This window comes from Falco cherrug, chromosome 4 (assembly GCF_023634085.1).
Source record: "Falco cherrug isolate bFalChe1 chromosome 4, bFalChe1.pri, whole genome shotgun sequence".
NCBI classification, from domain to species: Eukaryota; Metazoa; Chordata; class Aves; order Falconiformes; family Falconidae; genus Falco; species Falco cherrug.
The window spans coordinates 99,937,007-99,955,434 of NC_073700.1; the positions used below are offsets into that span (position 1 = coordinate 99,937,007).

At 38.4% G+C, this 18,428-nt stretch overlaps 1 protein-coding gene across 1 annotated transcript in view; it reads right to left on the minus strand.

Annotated features, from left to right (window-relative positions):
• Positions 1 to 18,428, minus strand: part of NEK11 (NIMA related kinase 11) — an 84,240-nt gene that overhangs the window by 46,483 nt on the left and 19,329 nt on the right. Inside the window, 7 exon segments of the mRNA XM_055707633.1 lie at positions 5,066 to 5,192; positions 5,668 to 5,686; positions 5,688 to 5,716; positions 5,914 to 5,928; positions 11,964 to 12,020; positions 12,023 to 12,083; positions 17,121 to 17,286. Of these exon segments, the coding sequence (XP_055563608.1) occupies positions 5,066 to 5,192; positions 5,668 to 5,686; positions 5,688 to 5,716; positions 5,914 to 5,928; positions 11,964 to 12,020; positions 12,023 to 12,083; positions 17,121 to 17,286 (474 nt within the window).

The following is an 18,428-nucleotide window of genomic DNA, read 5'->3' on the forward strand; positions in this document are numbered from 1 at the left end:
GGAGTTGGACTTGATCATGCTTATGGATCCCTCCCAACCTGAGATAATCTAATCATCGTGACACTCGGACACTGCTTTTCAGGTCTTCACTGCTTTTACTTCTACATAAAATTTAGCAGGAAAAAAAATTATCCATTTTTGGATTGTTAATATTAAACAAAATATTAAACCAGGGGAAAAGCACAGACAAGCAAGCACAATTAAAATGAAAGTCCCAAGTTCTGTGGGGTAGGGAGCCCAGTTTACCCAAACTCTACAGACAAACCATCTGCCAAAATCTGACAGTACTTGATGAAAGGCAATAGAGTACAATGGATTTACATGTGACCGTGATATTGCTTTGTCTCTGGAAGACACAAAGGAAGTTATTTGTACCTCTCAAAGAATTTGCTAAGTCTTTAAGTGAAAAAAAGCATTGTTTTTCAACTAAATGATTTCTGTTATAATTTCTGCCATTGAGATAATTTATATTTAATATAAATATAATAAAATATTTAATATTTATATAAATATACAAATATTTATATTAAATAAAAATATCTAAACAATATAAATATAATAAAAAATGCACAGATCCTTGGAAAAGCCCCTGGATGGAGTTAACCTTATATGCTCGTAGCTTTGAAAAGAAAAACAAAATGCTATTGCTGATAACTGTTTGCATACACTTTATCTCATCCACTCAGAAACAAAATACCACCACACAGACGGGTGCTCAATATTCGCACTCAAAGACTTATACCGATCCTTGGCAGACTCCCAGCAACTACAGATTTACGTCTACATCTGAGCAACTCCCAGCTCTCATAGAAAACCTGCAAAAATCTGTGGGTGCAGTACAGGCTAACCACTAGCGGCAGGCAAATCTTGGTAACGTTGCTCACAAGCTGAACAGGGAGATCGTTTCAGCTGGGGTGGGAAAGAGTGATGCTCAGTCCCCAGTGTGAAGAAAGCAGGACCTAAACCGGTTGGGAACCCTTGTGCCAAGGGAAACCCCAGTCTCCTGGAACAAAAGGCATCTCTGGGGAAGCTACAACTCCCCTTTAGCTTTAGGACCATGTGCAGTTGTCATCATCAACCTCCTTGGTAAGTCTAAGCTTTCTAGGTTGCATAAAGATACTGGAAAGTATAAAAAGGTATCCCTCCTACTCTCACTGTCGTTTAGGAAAGCTCAAATATGTGAGAAAAAAGTGCAAGTGCTCAACTAATGCATTAATGCATCGTCACCCTGTCCCTGAATGCACTAGATACCTGCTTTGTTTCACTTTCTTCTCCTGTGGGAAGAAAGACACTCATTTCTTTCAAATAGTTCTGGGAGTCAGAGGACACCTAGTCTTCTCAGCCTCATGTCAGGAAAACCACATCTTTCGGGCTGGAGTGGGAACCCTTAGTCACTGTACGGACTGCAATGAAAGCAAACAGATTAAAATTGTTACTTTCTTGGGAAGACTTTCATGTAATCCCCTCGGATCTCTAATTGCTTTCCTGATAACATTGCTGATGGGACTCCATCTGCATTTGTCAGTGCTGGCAGACCTGTTGTGCCCTGATTCTGTGACAGTTTTAGCTGGATGACGCTGACACAATCTGAGTGGATTCTCACCCACTATTTCTTACCAACAACAGTTTTTAAAAAGCCCTCCCAAATAACAAAATAAAACCAACACATTCCTTATAAAACAAAAGAACTGATAAGCTCAACCGGCCTAAGGCCAAAGCACCTAGCACATGTGGTTAACCACAGGGGATGAGCCCTGCTTGTTGTGTCCCTGTAAGAACAGAGATGGTCAGGCATTTTCCAGGGAAAGAGCACATCACTGGAACATCAGCTTAGGCTGAACAAGAAGTTTGGAGGCTTTGTCAGCCACAGAGGTTTGATGAAACTTTTGCCTGGAAGGCTTTGAAAACAACCCTGCTGCTTGTCCTGGACATCAGAGGCTCAGACCAAGGTCTCTGCTTCATCTGATTCAGACCAGAAACACTGACTTTGGTCCCTTGCACCACTGGGGACCATCTTAGCCACCAGGCTACTGGCTATTTCACGTGGCTCCCTCTGCATTCTCCATCAATTATAAAACACCCACTGTCCCAGAGAAGCAGACTGCAACCGCATCCATGAACACAGTGCCACAGGGCTGGTGGCGGGGGAGTGCCGGCCAACCCCCAGCACTGGTGTCAGTCCCACTACACGGTGCTTTAAGGCCAGGAAGGGCCACCAGGAGCCCGGCACAGCAGTGCCTCTGGCTCACACCGTGCTCCTGTACAGCGGAGCCCCAGCTGCCAAATGTACACACACACCGCAGCGGCTAATCCCCGGCCTGGCCTGGCCTCTGGAGCTAGTCACTGTCTCACCTGGCTGCGGGCGCTGCGCTGACTCTTCCTCTGCTGGCTCGTTACGGGGAAGCACCGAAGGGCAGAGGGGTCGCTGAGCTGCTGAATTGAGACCAGCTCCCCGAGGAAGCTCCTCTCCTGCAGAGGGGGAAACTCCAGACTGTGCCATCTGCAAAGGCTTTCACTTACTGCCTGGCCAGTCCAGGCTCAGGGATGGCAAGGAAAACGTGTGCCAATTTTAATTTGCCTCCTGTGAATTAGGATTTGGCATAAAACATGGAACAGCAAAGAACTCCAGCCCTAAAATTTTAACTGAGGACAAACATAAACACTGCAGCTTCTCTGAGCCTAATTGCAGCACTTCTTCAGCAGGTAAAAACTGTAAAACACGAGGCTTTTTCCTATCTGTTGACCTTGGGTTATAAAGGACAATACTCCTTGCACCAGCTGCTGCACTGTGAATATTCAAGCCAGTTCTGAAGAGCCAGCTGCAGCGAACCTGAAAAGCACAATGTCTCTTTATAGAGTACATCATTAACGCAGCATAAAAATGAACAATGCTTAACTGGACTAAACGGTGAGAGGTCCATGATAATGTAGTGAGATAGCACAAACTGTTTACATTTTCTTACATTTAATATGGGAACAATTGTAATTCAGAATTTTGATATGCCATATTTTGAGTCCTGCTAGAGATCAGAACAAGAAGTCTGAAGGAAGAACATAATTTCAGGTAAACCTGAACAATTTCTTTACGTTTACAATTTCTGAACAATTTCTTTACGTCATTAAACCAGACCTGGACAATTTCTTTACGAGCAAACTGAACTTCCTGCAAAGCAGCACAAGGATTTAATCTGACCTGGAGCCTCCAGGGTGGGCTCCCCTGGGCGCTCAGGGACCTCTCCTCTCTTGGCCCCTGCTAGAGGTGCAAGTGAGAAAAAAAATATAATCAAACAGAATCATTATTAAAAGATTAAATGAAGAGATGACATTACAAAAATTTCAAACATATGAGTTGTGGCAGCTGACAAGTCCTGATCAAAAGAGAGTTTCTTGGCTCGGAAAGAGAAGGGTTTTGTGGGCTGGGAGTCTACTGAGTCGAGGCACACCTCCTCCTTAGTGCCCCTACAGTGGTGGCCAAGAAGCTCCTACTGAAGGTCGTTCCACCCTCAGATGAATGCCCTTGGTACTGCTGTGGAAGGATTACAAAATACATGAAGTATAGCAGAAAGCTAAGAGCTAGTGTGTTGGGGGGGTGAGCTATTTTGTAAATTTTAAAAGACTGATCAACACATCATCTATAAAAATACTGGACTAAACTCTTCTTTCATTTACTCTGTACAGCTTCAGTGACTTATATGGACTGACACTTGTAACCACAAATAGAACTTCAGTATTATTTTACATTCTATTTCAACTGCAACAAAAATACCTACTCTTTTACAGTAGAAGAGCACAAAAGGCAAGTTTTCCTGTCTATTCACTTGTTTTGACATCTTCTGAAATCTTCTCTCAATATATTTTTATTGACTACATGTAATAACGGATATTTGTTTCGATACAGATGAACAGAAAGACTCTGACAGCAAATCCATCTCGGTTCAGCTATATAGACCATGAGATGAGATTCCTGACATATCCATTCACCGGATTAAACACATTACTGTGAAGAATGGTTGCCACCAGTTGGAAGTACAGGTGACTGTTCTCAACTTTTAGAGTTATATCCTGCAGTCACAAGTATATTTTGAAAAAGGAAAACTGAACAGAAGTTACAAATTATCAAGTAAACAAACTACATTCCAGTGGCCAAATGTTTTATGAAGGAAATTTCCTGATTTGAAATATTCATTAAAAAAGAACCTTCAGTTATGCATACCTACAGAAAAAACACCTCTTAAAAAAGAAAGCAGATTTTATATAAAAATACTATGACAGAATTAAAAAACACATTAGTTCTATCATCTTAAAGCACGAGATGTTTTAGGACACACAAGCTAGATATTTTCCCGATTCCAAAAAAATCATTCTTCATCTTAGCTTGCAAGAATAGCTGCACACCTAAAGGCTTCCTTAAGTTTTTCAACATATCTCAGCATCTCAACCTGATTTTCTAACCACCACCTCAGAAGTCTTCATCTCAGTAATTTCTGTGATCTAAGTGCAGAACTGACACTTGTCTTTCTACCTTTTCGCCTTTTCGCTTCTGTCCTAACACTTAATTAGTTATTCTCATTTTCAGCTCCCCTTCCAAGTACCTTCTTCCTTTTTGCATTTGCCAATGTTCAGTTCCTAAGGTCCTTCTGCTTGCCTCCCAGCCTGGAATCCTTCTTTACTTGTCCACTTGGAAGTTTCACAGAAAGTTGCTTCTTTCCATTCGTCTCAATATAAGAAAGATAAAGATTTTCCCCTTCCTAGCAAAACCTGAACTTGGTCTACAATCATCCTCTGTCACAGCAGAGACCAGACCTGAATCTTACACTCTTCAAAGTCTCAGACAAGCCAGAACAATAGCAAACGACACACTTCTTAACACAAAAAGAAAACCTTCAAATTGCAACTTGTGATATAAATGTCCTGGAATAGTATTGTATGTATGTAGGATACCCTACATAGAGAGCCATTTTCAAAAGGAGGAGAAAAAAAAAAAAAAGTAGTTCCTAAGTAACACCAAATACTGACCTAGAAAAGAAATGCCTAATTCAACCGAAACAGCATGCTGACTACTCACCAAATATCAGATTTTGTGTTATATCCCTGGGGCTTCAGTGCTTCTGGACTCATGTAGTATGGTGTCCCAGTAAACGTAGTTGCCAGATCACATGAACCCATCAAAAGACGAGAAACTCCAAAGTCCCCTAAAAGTAACAACAGAAACAATAATCCATTCAAATAAACCTATATCTATTCATATAAACTCTTTGTGTTTATTGTTAGACATGATACAATGACTGTATGTCAAAAAAACCTGCCAGTATTTTAAAATATGGAAAAACAATTTTCTGTAGTTCTTCAAAATAAAAACACCATACAAACATAGAACTATAGAATGATGTAGGTTTGAAGAGGCCTCACAAGGTCATTTGATTCAAACCCCCGCCTCAAAGCAAAGCCTACTTCAAAGTTATATCAGGCTGCTCGGGTCCAGCCAAGCTTGGAGCACCTTCAAGGCTGGAGATCTCCCTGCCTCTCTGGGAGGCACTGTTCCTGTGTCCAACTGTCACAAATCAAAATGCTACCAGATATGACTTTATTTAAAACCCTTTATAGACAAACATCTGCCACACTGTTCTATCATACTAAAATTATCTTTAGGAAGTATGGAAATCTCACCAATTTTAAGCAGATCATTTATTCAAAAATATATTCTTGGCTTTCAAATCTGTTAAGTATCCGCATGGAATATAAAAGGAAATTCAACCTCATGCAACTTAAAGCATTCATGGTCACATAACAAGAAGTATTTAAGTTCATTCCTTGTTAGGAAGGCCAGCCCACCACTGCTATACTCCAACCCTGTAAATGACAATTCACAGATGATGGCATTAGGGAGCTACACAGAGGTGCATTCACATACACCCACATGCAGGATGCCTAAGCAGCCAGGATAATAAAAATGCACCCAGGGATCCCAGCTTGAGAATACAGATACAGACTTAACATGAGCAGAGGAAGGAACAAAGGCAAGTCTTCTTATCTGACTTTTCTTAAAATAATTATTTTCTTAGTTTCCGCCAGGAGAATGAGATGCCTCACGGTAGAATAAGGGGTGAGAAAAACAGCAATAAGAGATTCTCAAAGCTCAGGGAACTCTCCTTCAGAGAAAATGAAAAACAAATATGTATAATAGACTAGGCTAGTAGTTCAAATTTTTACAGCAACTGTGTCAAAAATAAAAGAACTTTACAAGGACAGAGATCAAAAGGAGAAGAAAAAGAATAACCAGCTTTTACAGACTCGTTTTTCTATCAAAGACAGAAACAAATCATAAACTACACAGCATATGAGGACAGACAGCATCTTCTCCATTTCTTGAAATCTCAATGTGTGCCAGTATTCCTCTAGCTCCTGAGGAAAATAAAATATCTTTACAGTGTACAAAACACGTTCTCAATTAATTCTTGTTAATAACATTTCCAAAAGGGTTCCCTACAACCTCAGCTAAACTAGAACTCATCCACTTCTGATGTTGTTTCAGTCTTTGATGGAAAAAGATGTCTGTAAAATAGCTTGATAACACACAGTCATCAGGTCTGCTCAGGAGGAGCTTAGAATAGCATTTGGTATGGACCGGCTACAGAAGCTGAATTTGCTAATACAAATACAGTAGTTGTTCAGCCATTTAGAACAGGTAAAGCAACTGACACTCTAAGATTCTTGATATGTGAGCAGGAAAAACAAATCTATTTTAATTTTTTTTTGCGCAAACCTCAAGTATTACCTCAAATTTTATCAAAATGTTAGTCTTAGGCATTGAGATATGATCTCTAAACCAGTTGCCATATTAATCCTAGTTTCCAACTAGGAAATACATCTTCTACAGCAAAATTTAAATAAGCAATTTAGTCCACAACTCATTTGAAAACAATTTTTGCAAGAAAAGAAAAAAATCATTAAATTCAATATACTCAGTTCACAAAAGGGGAAAAAACCCGTGAACAATAGAAGACCTTTTAGTATGCACATACACTGAGTATGAAAAGGAAACATTTCTATTTTTATGGGACAAAGAAAAGAGTTCTTTATGCTTCTTATGGCTCTCTCTCCAGTTTTTGTCCTGAATGTAATGCTTGTAGAGAAAGGTTTGCACATTGGGAAAAATGAGTTTTATTCAGTGTGCCTCCACTGATGCTTATAAATAATTTGTGCTCTACTTGGCAACTTTCTGGAGCAATACATGTACACTCATCATACATTACCTCAGTAAGGAAATTAAGCAAAAGTGATATTCATTATTATTTCATAAAACTATATATACACAGTTTTACATAAATCTTGCTCTATTAGTTTAGATCCATAAAGCCTTTCCCTACCATTCATCACACAGAGCCTTTAAAAGGACTTTACCAAGTTAGATTTTTCTTGCCTATTGTTGAGCACTGGTGGGTTTTAACCATTATTATTATTATTACTACTACTACTACTACTACTTTGTAGAAATATAACCATGGACTCTTTGAACCTAAAATTATCCTGGATATCTGTGATTTGAGTAACAGGTACCTTGAATTGTAAAAACTATCCAGAAAGCTTTCAGTAGCATATTATTTGAAAAAGAGATGAAGAGAAGATGTTTTGAAACTCACATTAGTTTGAATTGGAATGTAATGCCAATAAGCTTGCAACATATTGATGAAAATGTTATGCCCATTATTTGCATTACCAGTAATTATAAGATACTTTTACATATTAATATGACTAAGAAAAACTTGGGATGATTCTTTGGAACTTCCCACAATGATGTCTCTTCAATGCAAACCGCCTTATTCTGCCAGGATATATCAGAAGATAAACAAGTTACAAGCTGAAACCTTAACTGAAACAACTATTTTAATTCTGGTAAGAAATATTGAGCCTGCACTGTAAATCCCGTTTTAGAAAGAGCGTGACTTTTTAACGTAGCAAGAGAGACCTATAAAGGTAACATGAATTAACTGGGCTCCAGCAAAACTTACTCTAATTTGACAGTCAGTGAAGTGGTTATTGACATTTTGGGTAGAAATTAACACTTAGGGATAGTTTTGAATTTGGGCTATAAAGATACCCATTACCTATGTTCTAGAGTACCTGCTTGCTGTCTCATAGTCATAAAAAAGCAGCACAAAGCACTGAGCAGTGGGCAGCCTCCTTGAATAAAGCTTCGTCTGCAACATACCAGCAAATGAAGCTGATTGAAGCTGAAGTAGTTTACCACTGTGAAATATCCAGCAATTAATGTCTCTTTCCCCTATCTGAAGAACTATTTAGAGAAGTAAGAGGTTCTGAGCAAGTCTGAATCCTGTACTAGGGAAGACAACATGAAATCCAGATAAAGTACTTGGGTGAAGCCTTCTGTTCCATAGACTGAAAGCAACAGTTTTCTTTGCATACCTGTGTTAGCATATTGTCCATAAAGATTAGTAAAGTGATAGATAATGGTCAATCCATTTTTTACAGACCAAATGATCAAAAAAGGTCAGCTTGATTCAAATTGAGGTTAAATGAATCAACGGCCTCATTGCCTGATTGCTGTGGGATCAATTTTGTGCATTGATATGAATTCTGTCAGAGACACTAGATCAGGGTCCTCAAACTTTTTAAACAGGGGGCCGGTGTGCAGATGAAGTGGCAGGCAGTCATCTGCGGCTGCTTGGTTTCCCCCCCCAACCCCTGGTGCGGGGGGTGGGGGGTGGGTGAGTGGGTTCTGTAAATACCGGGGGCCGTATTGAGGACCCTGGGGGGCCGTATCCGGCCCGCAGGCCGTAGTTTGAGGACCCCTGCACTAGATGATAGTTTTGTGCTAACGGTCTTCATCTAGGTAAGACTGCTGAACTACACTGCCTGTCCTGTACTTCTTTCTCAGGTTCCATCAATGACAGATGAACACTGAATCTATTTAATTCTAGATAATTTAGCTTTCAAGTTTAAAATAAAAAAAAATCTTCCAATTATGCAAAATAGCCACTAGACAGGATAATGGCCACAAGATATTCATGCCCCCTTTGGGATTAATGAAGCATACAGATTAGATATTCCTGTGTTTTACCTATAATCACAGGAAAACAAAACAAAAAAAAACCCAAACCCAAATAACCTGAGGCAGCAAAAAATGTCCTGTTAAAATAAGTTTCCTGCATAAGAGTTTTCAAAAAGTGCAGAAGTTCAACTAAAGCTGTGCAAGAAGGACAACCAAAAGAATAGTCTATGTCTAAACCTAGACATAGTAATTATTCCTGCTCTAGAATAAAAATTCCCATTCACAGCAGCTGAATTTTTTTAATGAATGGCATGAGGAAGTCCAACCCACACATAATGAACACTTCAAGCTTCTAATTCTAGGGAAAAGTTTTTGCATTAGAACATAGTTCAAACATATTACAGCTTTTTTCCCTACCAGTAGAGAAGAAATCATGTATGACTGTACATAAACAGAGGGTTGTTACTACATTTCAGTAATTCAAATTCATTTCTGCAAGTAGTTCTAAATTATTTTAAGCCTAACATTTTCCACTTAAGCTACTGTTTGTCTCTGAGCTAGTAAGATAAAGATTACATTTTCTAATGTGCATACAGTCAAATAACACATTTTACAACACAGGAAATTCAAATAAGAACAAAACTGTCATGTCGTTTGTATGTATCTGGAGAGGCGCTATTAAATAGCTGTGATTCAAAGATAGGAAATGAAATACTGTCTAGAAAATCAAATATTGCTGCTTTCACTGGAGAATTAAATGACCCTTCAGGAAACCCAGTAATTTAATATACATATTTACCAAAGACATATGAGGTTGGGTTTTTTTTATATATTTATTGGAGAACAAGTAGAAGATGAGAAAAATAGAGAGACTAGACAAAAAGGACATATGGGAGAACAAGAGATCAAAGAGGCATGAAGAAATACAGAGAATGAAAAAAAATAATGACTTATTCAATAGAATAGTGCAGTTGAAAGGGACCTACAAAGATCATCTAGTTATTATTACGCTGCATTAGTCTGCACAATGCATCCTTTAAACACATACATAAAGGATTTCACCAAAAGTGGACTTCTCGGATTATCAAAACTTTTAATGATAAATTGTTAAATTGGAATTCGAGAAGGGAAAAAAAACCAAAAAACAACACTAGCTTAGTTAAACAGTCAGGATTTTTATTTCCATTTCCCTCTGTCCTTTCAGCCTGAGGTGAATGTTGAAGAGCACAGAATCCCAAGAGAGCTCTCTTCTCTGCGCTCCTATTGCTGCTGTCGGTGGGGGCAGCACTTCATGTACAAGCCCCAGATTAATTGGCATTTAGGAACCAAAATGCTCTTCCATCTGCAACAGCAATTTACTCTGCCCTTTTCCCTCTACATTCTGACACTGTAGGTACAAAAACTCATTAGGGATCTATCAGTTTAGATCAAACAGATCCCACAAACTTCAGCTCAACTCAGAAATGGTTGTTCTTGGTGACAAATGGCTTTATCTACGACTCTTGCAACTCAAATTCAGGCAACCAAATTTGACCCAAGCCCTGCTGTGAAAGATGTCTGAAACAGCTACATCAGTTTGGTGTTTTCATCAAAATCTTGTTTTTTGAGCACTCATGCAGGATAGAAGGTTATGGATTCTAGTTTACACGCAGCTTGAAAAAACCTGAATTCTCATCTCCAGATTCTGGGTGTAACGCAGCCTTCGAATATAAACATCTTCTCCCCTGCTCCTTCCCCCCAGTCTGTATTAATTAATAATTTAGACCATTATTTTAGCCAAATGACCTCCCCAAAACATGCAGATGATTACAGACAAACATCCTTAGCCTCTGCTAAGACAGTCCCTTAAAGCCATGCCATTCTTATTTCTAAAAGTTCGATAGGAATAATAGTCCAAATAGTTCGGCTTGGCAGGATGAAAAATCTTGGGCTTTTGGGCTACAATGCTCTTTTGGAAAGTATTCTCTGTCTTGTTCATTAACAACATTTCACAGCTGCCAACAGGCTAAAAGCAAGAGGGAGGAGCCAGAGAAAAGAAGATGCTGAAAGCCAGGTTAACTTCAACTGGATTACTTTCTGAAAAGCTACCAGGAAAGGAGCTTGGTATTCCCATTTGCCAGCCATTCCTCCAGCTCTCAATGTGGGTGGCAGTGTGCTGGGCCTTCTCCTCCTGGCTCAGTACAGCACTCAGTCTCCCTTGTACCATGCTAAATAGTCTCACCTACTTCAAAAGGTGACAGCGCTGGATGATGTGAGAAGGGAAGCGGACAGGGCTCATACACGTGTCCAGTACACTGGCAACAAGGGAACTGTTCAAATTGCTGAAGTTAGCCTGCCTAAATTAGGTTGCAGGCAAGAACTACACCCATGGAGATAACCAGCTAGGTCTTCAACTGTTATCTACCTCTGCTCCAAACCAAGTGTGATATCCACATGTCACTGTCTGGATGACCTGCGGTATTTTTTTAGGTTAATCTTTGATGTGCTGTTAGAAGTTATGTCTGTTTTCAAAGAACTTATGTATGTAACTTCACTTATTTTAGAGGGTGTACATCAAGCATATATATTGGATTCTTCACATTAAATATCTTCATGAGATCCTTTTGACTCCTCTTGAAAAAGCTGACTTTGTTATAATCTTTTAATCCATTTCCTTCTAACAACATTCAACTATTTCTATTGTGCTAAATTCTTCACTTGGCTCTTAGAAAAAGCATATCTAATGCTGAAAGACATCTACCACTGCTGCTAAAAGACAGACTAATACACAGTGTTCTTGCAGGATGGATAGTTAATTACATTTTAGGTATATGACATACTACAGCAGTTTGGTGAACAGGACTTTATACCAGTACAAGACAATCCATATGGTTTTGTTTCTGTTTGAATATCTACAACTAGTCAGTAAGCCTACTATTCCCCTCCCAAGCTAAATGCTCTCATTTTAAATGACTGTACCTTTCATGCATATAGTTGACTCCGAGTAACAACTGTATCAACCAGTGTATAATTGTCTTTGAGCGAATGTCTTCCCTGATTCTCTGTACTGTTGAATTCTAAAGTGTAGATCACCCTGAAAAACATCACAATGTATTTGTACATTTAAAGTAAGTTCTTAAGATGTCTTCTCCTTCAAAGTACACAACTCCACTTTCTTAGACCTTCAGGCTCCCTATCACATAGTCTGTAAAACTGATGCTTACACATGAATTCTGAACTCTCCTAGCAGAAAAAGCATACACAACCGAGGATCAAAATGAGATCAAGCAGACTGGCCACATAGAGAGAAAGTACGTTGGTTTTCTCTTAGTGTTACACAATATCATTGACGTTTTCAACTGTTCTCACTTCATGTCACCCAACTTTAGACACGTGCATCTGAGCCGGTCACCTTACACTCCCTTTAATGTTAACACAAAGAACAGGCATCTGTACAGTGCAATTACCTCTGCCATCTAAGCTGTCTACCTTAGGAAGGGATGGATCATGTTGTAGAAATGCTGTTTCTCTGCAAAGGTTTATGATGAGGGCCTGCATTGACTGGCTAATATGGAGACACCTAAATCTGCTCCAATCAGTCCAAGTAAGTTTATAAATTTGGGAAAAGCATTTCCACTTAAGTCAAAGATTGCACAGTCAAGAGACACTGTCATTTATTATGCTAAAATAACCATGTCAGCAAAGAAACCATGCTGTTTCCTTAAGAATTAAAATACAGTCTCTTTTAATTATGATAGTTTATCCCTCTTCCAAACCCACTTTGCCAGAAACAAAGTAGAATTAAAGCTTCAACAATCTGTAGCATGTGTTATAATTAATACTTCATTAAAACTAAAATTGATCTTGAAGTAACACCAGAGATGGAGCAATATGACACACAGTAGACACTGAAAATAAAGCAGAATATACAGAAAAAGGCTACTTGATAACTTTAAGTCGGACATTTAGAAAAAACAGTTGAACAGCAGCGTGATAAAAGTTTTTTGAGAAGACTTATATGAAAATTGTTCATTTTGCTAAAAACCAGACAGATGGTTGTCATCTGGCTGTTTATCTAGTTTAAAAAATAAATGGACTTTGTCTACAAGAATGCACCTTAGTGGCAAGCACTGTGCTGAGGTAACTAATCCCAGAGCAAAGGGACGGAGCCTCATTGTACTCCAGTGGCTAACTACCTTACATGAGCTCCTGAAATCATTACTTTTATGCTATAAATTCTGCATAAAATTAGAAGTTTTATGTGCCATATACAAGAAAACAGGTTAAACTGTACCACTGTTTCCTATCATCCTATGTACTGCTGACTCTCAACATTTTATGATCTCTTCAGCATTTCTTGTTTTTCTGTTTCCAACACCACAGTGCTTCATACTGCTGCTGCAAAGTAAGTAGGTTCTGTCCTTCTAGATCCATACATTTCTGTCCTGTACTTCGACATTAATTTACAGTAATTTCTGTGGTCCCTGAGGTTCTAAGTTACAACATGCAAGATTGAGTGTGTTAAAAAAAGAAAATATGTTTTGTCATATATCAAAATGTGTTCCCTGACCATGTCCTGCAATCTTATAATTCAAATGTCTGAATCATCTCACTCACTAGGGAAGGGAATATGGCTTCAGCTCTCCATCTGCCTCCCCTGCTGCAACCCTGAGAGAAGCTCTTCTGGGAACTTGGACCTCTCAGCAGCTGCTTCCCCTTTGCAACTCCAAATGTTCAACAGCTCCCCCCTGGTTGCTTGCAGCAGAGTAGAGGAAGAAAAAATAAAGTATTGCTGGGTACTCTGCTGCACAGTAACCAGATGGGCTGTGTCTGAGCATACTCACACACCTCAAAAATAATCTATTCCAGACGGCTCCTCCAGACCATCCATCCAGAGCCAAATGTTGCAACAGCCCAGGACTCAGGGGCTGCTCAAACATGTGTCAGCTGGCTACTGGCTGCAAGGGACTATGTACTATCCATGTGATGACAGATGTCAAATGACAATCACCATTTCTCCCTGTCCAAATGTGTCCCCTCTCACAATCACACATTGCCACTAGAAATGCAAAGAAAAGAAGTGTAGGCCCTACACAGTTAGGCTAGCAAATACTGCCTTAAGCTGGGGGTCGCTTCCTTCTAAAGGTCTAAGGAGTTTACCTTCAAGCACAGAAGACATGTCTCAGCATCCTGTAAATAACTTAACCTTGATTTTATGTCTAAATAAGGAAAACAAACAAACAAACAAACAAACAATTTTGCTGAAATACTGCTGCCATGAAACTCTGAAGAAGTTTGTTAATCCAATTTTGTGTTTTGGAAGGTCAGTATAATAAAGTTCATAAAGCATTTAACAAAATAAGTACATAGGGAGTTTCCAAGGTGCAGTTTCTATTTAAATATCAAGAGTATCAAACACACCAGTAATTTATTTGAAACAGCTTAGCATCTACAGCTGATAATGTGAACAGGCACAGACTACTTCAGTTATTCCTTTTGCTCAGATTTCCTTAACTCACATCATGGCTGAGACCACAGTGAAGAGACAGAAATAATTGTTTGGGGGAAAGTACAACTAGTTCTAGTTTATGATGTATTAAAATGATGCAACTCTGTAAAAACTGTACTTTATTGAAGTCTAATTTATGTTATAAAATGAAATCCAAGGTTCATGAAGGCATTTTTATTTGAAATCTGACTTCTCTGACAATGTTTATATTGCCTGTAAGATTGTGATTTGGGAAAATTGCCAAAGAAGATCAACAAGCAGATCAAAACAGAACACATAGACATCTTTTCTACAACTTTGAGTGAAATCAGTTACAATAAAAGACATCGGGTGAGCAGTGGAGACCAGCGTTCTCTTTTGTTCACAGGACAGGTATAGCACTGGGCAGGTGCATTGGAGACTCACTCTATGCTACTCATGCAAGAATGAACAAAGTACTGTGGCTATTAAGTAAGCCACATTACTTTGGAGAAAATAGAATAAGGCTCAGAGGATAGTTCTGTTTTTATGCCAACTTAATGCTTATTTTTTGTTTTGAGTCTGCCCAAGAGTACCAATTACTGCCAATTTGGTAATTACTCTATGCACCAGAAACCAAATGTACTAGACTTCCAAACAAGGATCAGGTAGCAAGACATTTTTCTCATTCTCAATTTATGTGCAATTTAAACAGGCATTTTTTAGGTAAAAGGTCCAAATCCCACCACATACAAAGGCAGGTTATAGGTAAGTAAATAAGACAGTATACCTTCTGGAAATACTCCCACTAAAACAGAAAAGAAACATTATAGCACTATGTGAAACCTTGCTTTGTACTTTTTTTGTCTGAACATTTGATTAAATACATCATAACTACTTAAATGAAATGATACTACATAGTGTGTCATACATACATAGGAAAAAGTCAGAAGCATATCCCAGTGGATCAACTGTCATTCTGACCTGACCTTGCAGACTCAAAATGAAGATTCAGCTGCATAGCCAACGCATCCATTTCCTACTTCTTCATTTGCCTTGCTCTAACACATTCTCATGTGTTTAAGTATATGACTCCCAGACCCTAGGGTAACTCCACACTGAAATGTTTTCATGCAGGGTATTTTATATTGCCTGAATTAAAAAAAAATCCCAAGGGGTGCTGCAGCAGCTTGAGATTACTCTGTTGATTGATATTGTGCTCTTTTTTATTCACCTATAACTTTATTCCAGATTTTTTTAAAAAAAAGGTGGGGGGTGGGAAGAGAGAGAGAAAAAAAACCCCAGTGGCCCAAAGCCACTAGTCCAGCTCTATATAATGCAGCTGAAAGAAGCTCCTTTATTCCTATAGGTTTAACTGATCTCGTGTCTGCTGTTGGGCCACTTTCTACCACTAGCAGAGAGAAAATCTTAGTGTGTGGGAATATCTGGGCAGTTAGAATAATCCTTCAGTTCTGAGCTCTGAATTTCCACAGAGTTGGCAACACCAAATTTCCATCAAGCCCCAACTGTCAGACATTCAAGGAATGATGCAAAGAGCTTCTGTATGGGTGAACAACATGTGAACAAATATTCAGCTTGCATAACATAACATAAATTGAACATTTCAGATTTAATGTTCAAAAATCCCAGCAATAAATAGGCATTTAAGAATCATGTCATCAAAGAAAGCTTCTGGGGAAGTAGTGACTGGCAGGAATAGTAAATACTTCTTTAATTATTCACACCAAGCCAAATACTTGAAGAAATGAAGAAATTAGTTAATGCAAGCCTGATTTGTGGGCAGGTAACTTAGTATTCCAAGGTCATTAGCTTTCAAAGCATTTCAAATGTCTAGCAGAGCACAACTGAAGAGTGTGCTTTACAGTTTCATAAAAAGATCACTGTATGTATGACAGATTTTTTTTTAAAGAGAGCACATCTATATTTAATATAAAGTAGGCACTTTTTTACACAAACTCCTAAAAAGCTGGCTTAAATATGTTTAGATTCTTATTTTAAAGCCTTAAGAAAAAATTCAGCAATCTGTTTTTAAACCACATGCGGAGATCCAAAAAAAATGGCAAATATACTGCAGTATATCCTGCTTTAATATCTACTGTCTACCTCTACTACACTCTGGTCTTTGACTCATACTATTCTTTTCACTTCATAAAGCCAATGCTGTTCCCAAACTCATCATCTGTATGATCAGGCTTAAGCTTCCTGTAATCGCCTCCAAATCACAAGTGAGTTTTCACTTCCTCATTTATATCAGATTACATATTGTGCCCCCATACTCCCAATCTCATCCTCTCTTACCTATCACTAGTACATATGTGGTACAGCCTTTCTGAGTTCACCCATAGATCTGGTAAAGTGTCTGCATTTAAATCCTTCTTATAATACCAATTAGTGAATGAAATGAACTTGTGTTTAATATTACCTATTTCTTCTTCTCTGGTATGTCTGTCTATGAGCTATGAGTCTCATGTGAGCAGGTAACATTGCTTATTTGAAATACACCTAACAAGTAGCAGGTGACATCACAAGTAACAAAGAATAAAATTCAAACTAAAACCTAAAAAAACTGGGCTAGGCTTCTTTTAAGACCCTATGAATGCACACATTCTGTCAAATTTCTTCAAAGTAATCTACAAGTCTCACCTCACGGTATTCAGTGATAATACAAAAACTATCTCGCTCCACAAAGCTTGCATAAAATCTGACAATGGCTGGATGACCCAATTTGGAGAGTAGCTGTGCTTCCATATTTGCTTCAACTGTTTCATTAGGCTTTAGGTCTCCAATAGAGATTTCCTTTAGGACCTTTCTAGAGGAAAAAAGAAATCTTTATATTAATAAACCCAGAAAAATGTAAGATATAAAAATCACATAATGTTCAAAATCCCATCATAATTTCTTAAAATTAAAAATAACGACATTAACCAAGTATTTGGCAACAGGAACCAATGAGGCAAACATGGGTAAGCAAAGAGACTGCATTAAAATGCAAATAAATATGCTAGGCACCATAGTGATTAAGCAACATTTTGAAACTACTACTTTGAAGTATTTTTCCCACTAATTCCCTATTGCACTGCTTTCTTTATGATGTGTTTTCAGTGGTAGGGATTAGTGCATAATAATAAACATAAATAAGAAAAAATCAAATCTAAGTGACTTCAAACCCACTCAGAGCATATGGCTCAAGATTCATACATGAAATAAGGAGCACCAAGAAACTGGTTTTGCTGCTTCTGCCAAAGTCTCTCCATGGAGGCATGAGAAAAATCACACAGAAGGTAGTATTTCTGTGACTATTTTTCTGGTGATAATATCAGGATGCCAATTCTTTTTCCAAAGATCAGCCTGCCCTTCACCTGAACACCTAAGTGAAAAGTGCAAATCTGGATTTGTGGTTGAAACCTAATTCTACTGTTTCAATGAACATTTTCTGTGCTTAACATTTGCTTTGAGAGGCCCTAAATCCTCTGAGAAAGACTGAAAAAAATAAAGGGATTTTTCATATTCTTCAACTTTAACATGTGAACATGCCATAGGACAATCTGTAGTTCAGACCTCACTCTAAACAGAATGTGGACTTGGAGAGTTTATTGTCAGCTTGTTCTGGAAAAAAGCCCTTCGTGCAGGGCACATTAAGGAAGCGTATTTTGCTGAGATCTTCCTGATGAAATGTTTTTAAAAGGCACACATCACACAAAGGTATGCCATTTCTATCTCCTTCACCAGCCGCTGAAGAATGCGTTACTGATCTATGTCTGAAGGAGCCTTTTGAGACTATTAGAGAATATAATGGTATTTTACTGAAACAAAGTGATGAATTTCCAATAACTTTTGAATACATGGAATGCCAGTTCCACACTGAAAGGTTGTCTTCACAGTGCTTTTAGTAATTTCCCTATTCAATACTACACAGTTGTAAGGTCACAGTAGGTAAATATGACAGTGATA